The sequence below is a fragment of the Ambystoma mexicanum genome, chromosome 12, assembly GCF_040938575.1.
Source record: "Ambystoma mexicanum isolate Mex_15411 chromosome 12, UKY_AmexF1_1, whole genome shotgun sequence".
In the NCBI taxonomy this organism is placed as follows: Eukaryota; Metazoa; Chordata; class Amphibia; order Caudata; family Ambystomatidae; genus Ambystoma; species Ambystoma mexicanum.
Window position 1 is genome coordinate 285,325,976 of NC_090936.1, and position 11,394 is coordinate 285,337,369.

General features: G+C 46.0%; 1 protein-coding gene across 1 annotated transcript; it reads right to left on the reverse strand.

The window, feature by feature from the left end:
- Positions 1-8,607: 8,607 nt before the first annotated feature.
- Positions 8,608-10,431, reverse strand: LOC138514482 (piggyBac transposable element-derived protein 4-like). The gene has a single exon (XM_069629967.1). It carries the CDS (start codon positions 10,429-10,431, stop codon positions 8,608-8,610), a length of 1,824 nt encoding a protein of 607 aa, XP_069486068.1.
- Between the last annotated feature and the right edge of the window lie 963 nt (positions 10,432-11,394).

The window sequence follows — 11,394 nt, forward strand, 5'->3', positions numbered from 1 at the left end:
AAAGCTTGGATCTTCGAGGTGAAACTTTGAATGGCCAGGAAACTGGTTTTTCGAGATTGAGGGCTGAGAAGGATCAGCAGCTGCGTGTAATTTTGACCAAGCCTGCGTTATGGTCTGCTGCTATTGTGGAAGAGAGATGCCATCTCTGTAAGTACATGGGAGCGTGTAACGCTCACCTGGTATCCACGGGGACGTCACTCAGCCTGTTCTGACCTCTTACGACCTCAAACCCTTCCCTGGAGTCTACTCGACTGGAGACTGGGCCTTGTTTTCTCAGAAAGTGTGCTCTCCGTCCTTCTTTCAGCGCAGGGGTGCCTTGATTGATGCGGGCTAGTTGCTGCCTAGTTACTTCACTGGCAAGAGTCCAACAGGTAAGTAGAATGTGTCTTTTGAACAGTTCTCTAATTTCGTTCCTTTCCTTCTTTAGATGATGGCCTTCGTCCGGGGATGGCGACGTGCTGCTGAGATGAGTAGCACTGAAGGTGAGTGAGAGCATGATGCGCGATGCGACCCTTTCGTATTTGTATTGAACTGAGTTCTTTTTCTGTGTGATTTAGGTGCTGTGATGTTTTCAGCGTGGATGCCGGTTATGAAGAAGAAATGCGGTGAGTAAGCACGGTACGCGGTGCCTCTAGATGTTTCCACGCTAACCTGGAGTGTCTTTTTCCTCTTGCAGATGGATGAGAAGTTCCGGAGACAGAGTTTCCCCAGAGTGGCTGGGATTCAGGTAAGCGTTTGAAGCTCATACATTCTTTAATAATAAGCAAAGATTTGCTGAATGCTTACTAATGCCTTTTTTCGGTTCTTTTCCCTTTTCCTTAGGAAGCGGCGTGCCGGATGGGAATGACACCGCCGAAGATGCCCGCACAACAGAAGAAGCGATGAATGATGGGCAGAAGCGCCGCATGGTAAGGCTGTTCCTAACAGTGTTCTTGTTCTTGCAGGAGTTGAGCGCAGAAGAAAGATGCAGGCCTACTGGAGACCGATCCGAACACAGTGAATGTCACGCTGCAGGTGCAGAAAACACAAAGCATGTTTCTCAGCCTGGGTGTGGCTTAAATAGTCTCTGGGTATCCCAGGTGTCTCTGAGCTGAACCACACCCAAAAGACTAGAATGCACATGCAGTTCTGGGAACTGAAATATGTGAGGGCATCCAGCTTGTCCCCATCAATGCACTACAAGTCCAATCCCCAATGTTATCCTATGGGAGTGAGTGAGTCTGGTGCCACAAGCGCCAAGTCTGACTCCATGTAGGTCTTAGGAGGGATGGGGGGGCCCTTGAGGGCCATGTAGGTGATCGTAGCCTGGCTCCAGCCTGACATCTTGGAGGGCTGGGGACAAGAGGTGCAGGAATCTTGACAACACTCCCCCCCAAGGGTCCTCTCAAGGTGGCTCTTCTGTCTGGTCCTGGTTTGTTTGGATGGTTTTGATGAAATCGTCTAAGCAAGCGAGGTGCATGGATGTACTCACAAGGCTCCCATGTCCTGTCTTGTGGATCATACCCCTTCCAGTCTACTAAGTAGTATAATTTGGATCTGACGTACTTTGAATCCAGGATGTCCTTGACTTCGAATTCTGTCTCCCCGGTGACTACTACTGGATGCGGTGGCGTTGCTACCCGGGTCCCAGGTTGAACAGGTTTAATGAGAGACACGTGGAACACAGGATGACTCTGCATGTTTGACGGCAAAGCTAGTCTGACCGCCACAGGATTTATCACATAGGTGACGGTGAATGGACCCAGGTATCTTGGACGGAAAGTTCGGGTTCCTTTAATGGACACGTGTTTAAACGCCAGCCAGACTTTGTCTCCCACTTGGTAGTTGGGGGCCTTTGCTCAGTGTTGATCAGCAAACTTCTTTTGGCTTTTCTTGGCTTGAAGTAGGTGTTCAGCTGCCCTTTCAAAGGTTTGAGAAATGGTTGTGTGCAAGGTTTTGACTGCTGGCATTTCCAGGGTTGTAGGAACGTCCAACTCAGAAGTACGTGGGTGCCTGCCATACATGGTATAAAAGGGTGTCTGCCCAGTGCTGGTGTGTAGGGAATTCTTACAAGCATATTCAGCTATCCATAATAGGTCGAACCAGCTTCCTTGAGCTTGGTGTAACATGCAACGCAGATACTGCTCGAGCGTCTGATTTGTCCTCTCAGTTTGACCATCCGTTTGGGGATGGTGACTGGTGGATAGCAGGATGTCAATCTGGGGCATAGAGCAGCATTTTCTCCAGAAGTTAGGGACCGTAGTAATGGGCCTATAATTAGTGGGGATTGCTGGGTCAAGTGTCTGTTTTTTGAGTAGGGGCAGTACCCAAGATTCTTTAAGGTTGGTAGGTACCGTACTCGTATTGAAGGAGGCGTTAATAAGTTTCGAGATGAAGGGTGATAAATCTCTGGCTGCGTCCTTGATGATTTGCGCAGGGCAGCTGTCGCCTTGGCAGTTTGATGGTTTAAGGGATAGAATGACCTTTTCAGGTTCCAATATGGAAATATTAGCGAATCTGAAGGGTTTACAGTTAGTTTGGGTGGATGTGCTCGGTATTTCTTTCTGTGGGGTGGTATGGGTTTTGCTAGGGCTCAAGGAGGCTTTTTTCTTAGCAATTTTAGATTGAAGGGTTGTAATTTTATTTGCTTGGGCATTTTGGATGGTAGTGCACCAGGATTTGTCCTTGGGGACATTGTCTATAGGGGCAATTGGATTTTCCAATTCTCGGAGAATAGTGAAGAGCTCTTTGGAATTCGAATTGGCTTTACTGATTCTATCATTGAATGAATCTTTTTCAGTTTGAATTATTTCCTTCTTGTAACTTTTGTCAAAGTTGGCAAGTGTCGTTTTGTTGTCAGCAGAAGGGGTATGCCTCCAGATAGCTTGGAGTTTGCGTTTTTGGATGCACATTTTTTTGAGTTGGGGAGTGAACCAGGAGTTAAGGTGAGCTTCACGTTTACTTTTATGAAGTTTGATAGGGGCAATCAAGTGTAGCGCTTTGGCCATAGAATTGTTAAATGACTCAACTAACTCGCTAGGGTTGGATTCAATGGAGCTGGCGGTGAGAGCTGGTAGGAGTAATGGGAGTAGTTTTTCAGCCGTGATTTCTTTTTTGCTTCTCGTTGGAATGGGGGTTGCTATTTTATTCTTGTTAGGCTTGGGAGGCTCGATGCTGGCTGTAAAGCATATGAGATAGTGGTCCGTCCATATTTGAGGTAGAATACTAGAGATGGTGATGTTGCAGTTATGTTTAGCTATCCAGTCTAGTTTGCGTCCTTTTGTCTGTGTAGGAGCTAGGACATTTTGGGTAATGTCATGATTGACTAAAATGGATTGGATATATTGGGCTTGTTTGTCTTCAACGTCATTAAAGCCCAGGTTAAAGTCACCTAGTAAAAGGAGCTGGGTGGTGTCTTTAATGCTGTTCGTGAGGAGACTAGATAGGTCTTCCTCAAAATTGCCTAAAGGGCCTGGTGGTCTGTACACTAGAAGTATTGTCAGTGTGCTATTGTTTGAGATAGGTATTTTAGCTGAGAGAAGTTCGCACAATGTGATTGCTGGGTGTGGGGTAAGTCTAGCAGCTAGCTGTGTTTTGGTTATGATGGCCAGGCCGCCTCCTCTAGTGTTAGGCCGGTCGACTCTTAAGATGTTGTAATTGTCCGGTATGGCAGTCATGAGGGCCGGGCCGGCTGCATCATGGAGCCAAGTTTCAGAAACAGCAAGGATATCTAAGTTGTCCATAGCCAGTATATCAGCTATTTCAGTATTGTGTGCTATAAGAGACCTAGCATTAATAAGGGCTCCTGATAATGTAGGAGTAGTAATGGTATCTTTAACAGATCGGGGATTAAGGTGGTTGGGTCTTCTCTGTTTGTAGTATAGGTCACCTTGTGGTTCGGGACGATTTATCATCGCTGAGGCTAGGAGGTTAGGCTTAATGGCGGTAGAGGTACGTGTAGGTACAGGTGGACTAGTTCTTTTATTTTTGATGTCATAAAGTCGTGGTAGCCTAGCTCTAAGTCGCAAGTTTCTCTCTTGCAGGTTGCAGGGGGTGAGGTTGGTGAGGGCCATTATTGTGGTGATGGTTAGAATAGTCCAGGCTAGGGACCAGTACACATGGCAGCACCTAAATTCTAATCATCACAGGGCATCACAAGGCAGCACAATTAGACTAATATGCACAGGGCAGTATCTAGCTTTGGGCATCAGAGGCAAGCTGCAGTACACATGGCAGCACCTAAATTCTAATCATCACAGGGCATCACAAGGCAGCACAATTAAACTAATATGCACAGGGCAGTATCTAGTTTTAGGCATCAGAGGCAAGCTACCATACACATGGCAGCACCTAAATTCGAATCATCACAAGGCATCACAGTAGAACTAGAGTGCAAGGGTCCCCATCTAGGTTTAGGTAACAAAGGTGGGCTAAAGGTACTCAAATGGGGCACCAAAAAGGCGGCAGTGCACGAGTGGGTTTAAAGTGCACTGCAAAATTGAGATAGCTTAGTGCAAAGAGTCATTTGCAGCGAAGTTCATGTAAATTTGTAGCAGGGACTAAGCAGATAATGTCAATGTGTCACAGTAAGCTGTAAAGCAGAGTTACCTCGGCAGTCGTGTGTGGGAGAACCAGGGGTTCTGGCAGACGGCAGAGTAGGCAGGTAACAGGCATGGAAACAGGAGATGGCCTTGTTAGCAGTGGGCCTTGAGTGAAGTGTGAGTGAACTTAGAGTGTACTAGGCACCTTGTGGTTTCAAGCGGATGGTAGTGGGCATAGAGTTGCTGCTATCAGCAGCAGAGTGCTGCAAATGTGGAGATTTTCTTTTGATGCTAAAAGATATGTTGTGTGCGGTAATGTGGAAGCACAAGCATTGATTTTTTCCGATTGCTCGTGCAGCGGCTGCAGCGCTTACCATTTAACACGGGAAGAGCAGGACATCCGCTGCTCCTGCAGGGTTAGATGCAGCTCGGTAGAGCTCCTGCTCCACGGGGTACAGCTGATGGAGACGTCAGGCTGATGATGTAGGTCGTTGTGCAAGTCATGTAGAGGGGTAAGGGTAGGGATGCTGTAGGGAAATTTTCGGGCAGAGTTTTCCGGCGATGGCGACTGGAAGTACTGGACAGGCACGGGACAGGTAGTTTTCCTTGGGGCGTGTTCCTTAGGGCAGTGGGCCGGCTTACGCCTCGCCGGCATAGGATTGGCTGAATAAAGCAACCAGCAGCCAATCCTGAGTGGTAGCCTGAGTAGCCTGAGTGGAAGAGGGGCTACTGGAATTGGAGTACGGCGAACATGGCGAGGTCGGCCATCTTTGAATAGGCAAGGCCTCATGGGGAGCAATGGATTCCTGTACTGGGATGCTCAGGGCCAGATGGAGGTTCCGGTGGTCAGTTATTACGGTGATTGTGTGTCTGGCGCCTAATAGGTAGTGCCGCCTTGCCTTAAAGGCTGACTTAATGGCCAGGAGTTCTTTGTCTGTGATAGTGTAATTGAGTTCCGGGGGTGTGAATTTACGCAACCAAAAGGCAACAGGGTGTAACTGGTCCGTTTCGAGGTCCTTTTGTGAGAGGACGGCTCCCATAGCCATGTTTGAGGCGTCGGTTTCCACCAGATATGGGAGATCAGGGCGAGGGTGGTGTAAGATTGGGGCAGATGTGAATCTTGCTTTGAGTTCCTGGAAAGCTTACTCGGCTTCTGTTGTCCACTGGAACTTTTTGTTGCTTTTCCTTAGCAATGACGTGATGGGATGCACGATTTGCGAAAATCCTGGGATGAACCGGCGGTAGAAGTTTCCAAAACCCAGCATACTTCGAACCCCCTTGAATGAATTTGGGGATGGCCAGTTCAGAATAGCATCTACCTTGTGTACATCCATTCGGATTCCATTCGGGCTGAGAATAAAGCCCAGGAGTTCCACCTCGGAGACGTGGAATGAACACTTTTCGAGCTTGGCGTAGAGCTGGTGTTGACGGAGTTTCTCCAATACGAATAAGACGTGTTTAAAGTGGTCCTGCTTTGATGCGGAATATACTAGAATATTGTCGATATGCACTAGAGCACAGACATCAATCAATTCCCGTAGGACATCGTTCATGTTAATGTTAATGTTAAAGGACATTTGTACCGCGCACTATCACCACCAGAGTGGTCCCCTGGTGCTCTGGCGGCTCTGAAAGAGGAGGGGAGGTTGAGTTAGTGGGAGGAGGCAGGAAAAGTGCAAGAGAGCAGTGATGTGCTGTTGGCGGCCTCAGCCCGGTGGGTCCATTGGCTGGGCCTGGGGTGTTTGCGGCCGGTAGTCATTGTGTAATGTTGTGCAAGACTATGCGTGTTTTTGTTTTGTTGTTGCAATGTAGTGAAGTTTGTGCGGTTTGTTGTGCTGTAGATTTTGGTTGTGTTTGGTTTGGAGTTTGAGAGGTGTATGCAGAAAGGGAAATTGTTAGTAGGGTTGGTTAGTTTGCGTCTCTATGCTGAATTCAGGCGCTTGGCTTGCGCAGTCTCCCCTGGTGCGGCTCTGTCCTGATCTGGGTCCGACTGGCATACAAGGTTCCTTACTCCTCTGGCCCCCACCTCTAACATGCTCTCTCATAGCCCCCCTTATCCTCCCTTCATACTCCTGTAGCCAGTGCACCTGCCAATGTCAACCTCTCAGGTAGAGTGGTGATTTCCAATATCTCGACAATTCCACACTACTGTGGTACCTGGCGGTAACTAAGGGATGGGCGAAAGTGTTGGTGGGATTGTCTGGGGGAGTTGGCTCAGTCTTTGTGCATGCCGCCTGTGTTCCAGTCTATCCGGTGTCACCCGTCCAGGTGTCGTGGGAGCTACCCTCTCGGGTCGAGGATGTCTGCGTCCTTTCCGGATTAGTCATCTTTTTTCCAGTTTCGGTTTCCAGATTTAGTCTGTGGTGTTGAAGAGCCAGGTTTTTGGTGATTTCCTGAATTTTAGGTGATCTTCAGTGTTTCTTATTTCTTTTGGGATGTTGTTCCAGGTTTTTGCGGCTAAGTGGCAGAAGGAGGTGCCTCCAAGTTTTTTCTTAAGGTATGGTTTGAGTTCCAGGCGGATTTCGTTGCTTGATTGGAGGGGTCTCGTTGGTTTGTAGACTGTTATTTTCTTTTGTAGGAATTCTGCTCCTTGTCCGCTGATTGCTCTGTGCGTTATGCAGATTGTTTTGAAGGTGATGCGAAGTTTTACTGGGAGCCAGTGTAGTGCTTTTAGGGCTGGAGTGATGTGGTCTCTTCTGGATAGTTTGAGGAGTAGAAGGAATGGAATGTTTAAAGGTAACACATAAATGGGTTTTAAAGGGTTGGGTTGAAAGGAAAAAAACTGACGATAGACACATATTTTTCAAAGGAAACTCATTCAGTTTTATATTACAGGCGGGGAGAAAGAGAACCCTATATATACCCGGAGAATTGGCGGCACTCGAACCTATGAGCAGATAGAAGGGTCAAGGGACCTAACCAGATGCCCATACACAAATGTGTCTGCTGTGCAGTTTGGACAGTGGACAAACTCCTGTGAAAACTCCCATATCGTTGAATGGACTAAGTGGCCTATGCAATGAAAGTCCCAGGAACTTGCTGCAAAGCATGCCTAAAAAGAGGACAAATACGACCGGACAGACGATCTATGGAGTCCAAACCAAGATGATTCGGGTGGAAGAAATACACAATGAATAAAGAAGAGAGGGAAAATCAACGTGTAAAAATGCAAATGGGGAACCAGGAAATGTTATGGGATGGGAGCGATGGAACAAATGTGGAGTATAAGCCACACGTGAATAAAGTGTGACAAACGGGCTGGTGGGTTACCTCAAAGCATGATCTTCTTTCAAATTCTCATAGTGGCTGTAAAATTATCTGAGGCATATAGTTAGTTTAAAGTTAACTGGGTAATAGTGGTGGGATTTAGATAAAAGTAAACAAAGGTATTCTTTCGGGACACATACATGTTTAGACTAGGAGAATATAATGTGTTAGTACTGACATTGTAGAAATGTTGTAGTATACCTCCCATATTAAAATAAATTATATCACAGAAAAGGGTGATTAGGTGAATATATTTTTATAATATAAAAGATAAAAAAACAAGACATATCATTTATACGTTCAATTACAAATTACAAATGTATATGTCATCCATCATAAAAGTAAGAAAAATGACACCTAACAACAAAATACAGTGATTCCCATGCATTTGTGTTTGCTATCTGAACACCATGATTACAAGCTATTTCCTTAAACTGAATAAAGTATAAGACAGAGCACATAATTTCCCACTTGCAGCAGATCATGCCATTTTTCCCAATTTCAAAATTTCTAACAAAACATACTGATAGTTGTTTGGATCAATGCCACTGGAAGCCCATGATTTCCACTTAGTGGATCTGGCACATGTATAGGGAAAATGCAAATGATATCTACTTCAGTTCTAGTTCATTGGTGTTCTCCAAGGCCAGAGCCATCAAGAAGTTTGCAGTTGCAATTCTAATGCTGATGGAAGGCGAGGCACACCTCAAGTGGAGGAAGCCTGAATGGTGTTGTCTTTTCCAAGACACAAGTAAATTGGGTGTTGCATGAATCGAGAGTCTATGGGTCACTTTGTAGGAAAGATGGGCATTTCAGGAAATCACTCGATCTCCCAATATTTTCTCTTTGTATGATACAATGCAAAGCAAGGCTGTAGGCAGAGGGCTGGCTTTGAAGGGCATTGGGGACAGTACACCCGAGTATCCCTCCTCCTTCCTTGTTTTGTACACACCTTACATCTTCTGTATGGTTGTGTCTTCCTAGGGGTGGTAGGCACATAATCAGCAAAGTGTCGTTCTTGCAATCTGGCTACATCCTCCACTTCTGCAAAGTTGGGAGTTGATACATGCACAACGGTCAGCGAAGTTAAAACTGCTAATTCAAACTTCAAAAATGTCAGTTTGTTTTCTAGAGCGGCTGCATGATCTACAACATATGCATTGTATGTAGCTAGATGCATGAGGTAAACTGCCAACTTCTTGTACCATGTGCAAGTCGTACGCTCTACATGGTATAACTCAAGTAATTGGTCTATTTTGTCTACTTCTCCCATGTACCTGTTGTAGTCCAGAATACACTTGGGTTTTAGCACTTGCAGAGCCTGCCCGCGTACAGTGACAAGGGAAGTACTTTCATCATGAATAGTCCTCAGAATGTGCACATCCCTACGGTGGCAGAATTTTAGGGCCAACAGTTCATCATGCCACAATGCCATACATGCCCCCTTGTCCAGCTTCTTACACACAAGTTGTCTGGGGAAGCCTTTGCGGTTACTGCGGATTCTACTGCATGCCAGTGTGCCCACGTTGTACAATTCCTTGAACAGTGGTATTCCAGTGTAGAAATTGTCCACATAGAATTGGTGACCCTTGTGGAACAATGATGTGGCAAGATCCCACACAATCCTCTCACTGGTCCCTAAATGGGCTGGGCAGCCGGGAGGGTTTATGCTCAAGTCTTTTCCAGTGTAGACTTTCATGTTGTAGGCATACCCAGTGGTACTTTCACACAACATATAAACCTTGATTCCATATTGTGCCCTCTTGCTTGAAATATACTGCTTGAGCAGTAGCTGGTTTTTGAACAATACCAAAGGTTTATCAATGAACATGTTCTGGCTAGGAACATACACCTCAGAAAATCGCTGTGCAAAGTGCTTCAGTAATGGCTGAAATTTGAATAATCTATCACAATATGGGTCAGTTCTTGGCAATGCTGCAGAGTTGTCATTGAAATGCAGCATACGTTCTAGTGCTAGGAAGCGATCTTTACTCATTGTTGCTGGAAAAAAAGGGCTTGCAAATGCAGGTTCAGTAGACCAGTACAGAGAAATAGACGGCATCCTTTTTTGTCCCAAGAGCAGAGTGAGACCCCGAAATGTTCGCATCTCAACACTCGTAGTTGGAACCCAAAGGTGTGCTCGGGAATTGGGTTTCAGATTGGCACCTCTTTCCCTCAAGAACTGTTCAGCATACAGATTGGTTTTCTCAACCATATCTGAAATGAACCCATCATCCACAAAAAGGTTGAAAAAGTCAATAGGCTCAAAACCATCTGTATTTTCTGTGCATCCTGATACTCCAGTGAAAGGTGGCACAACAGGCTGAGCCATTGCTGGAGGCACCCAGTCAGACTCATCAGCCATGTGATGAACTGATATATTCCTTGCATGTCCCCTCAACCTTGCAGGTGAACTTTGTGTGGGAAGTGCCACACAAGGTGCATGTACCCATCCGTTCCCTTCCGTATCAGATGAGGAGGTTGAACTAGCCTCAAAAGAAAACTCACTTCCCGAATCTACTTCCTGCTCACCCTCAGAAGAAGATTCTGTTTCAGATTCTGCTTCTGGTTCTGTGCCTTGTCCCGTGTCAGACTGCATCAGTAAGTCGAGAGCCTCCTCACCAGACATCTGACGTGAAGCCATGACAAAATGTTTACTGCCCAAAGAACAGATACAGACTGAAACACCAAACCAATGAACTTTGCTTTTCAAAGTAAGGGAACGTGTGTAGTAATTGGTCTTCAATGAAATAGACCAAGACCACACAATTATGCCAAATACTCCCAAATCTTCTTACAAAATCTATCAGCGCTTTAAAATATAATCTACTCTCAACACCAAATAAAGAGGAGTACTACTTGGCTGGCACTCACATGAAAAACAAAAACATGGCTCACTGCTTACTTACAAGTGGTTAGTCTGCAACAACACACCTGCACATAAGACAGTGAAAGTATTGAAATGCTGCAGGTGCGTTGCAAAGGCCAAAGGGCATTACTTGATATTCGTACAAGCCGTATTTGGTGCGAAATGCGGTTTTCCATTCGTGCCCCTGTTTTACGCGAACAAGGTGATATGCCATCCTCTTGTCTAGTTTTGTGTAGATTTGGGCATCTTTGACTTGATCAAGCAATTGAGGGATCAGTAACAGAGGGTAGCAGTTTTTTACGGTAATCTGGTTCAGTGCGTGATAGTCTATGCACGTTCTCAAGTCCCCCTCCTTTTTTCGGTACGAAGAATAGAGGACTGGCTTCTGGAGACTTCGAGGGAAGGATGAACCCGTTGGCCAGGTATTGGTCAAGATAGGCCTTCAGGTGCTGGTTTTCTGGTTCCGTGAGTGCGTAAATTCACCCACAAGGGATTTGTGCACCAGGTATCAGGTCGATTTGGCAATCGTATGGTCTATGCGGTGGCAGGATATTGGCCTGTTTTTTCTGAAAGACATCTTGAAAGTCCTGGTTTTCCTTGGTAGGGTGCCGATTGCCACAGTCGCAAGCGTGGATGTTCTGGTGTCTATTGGTTGTTTCTCTTGGCGATAACATGTGTGGGCGCAAGTCTGGGGAAAGACCAATTTGTTTGCTCGCCAATCGATTCGAGGATTGTGAG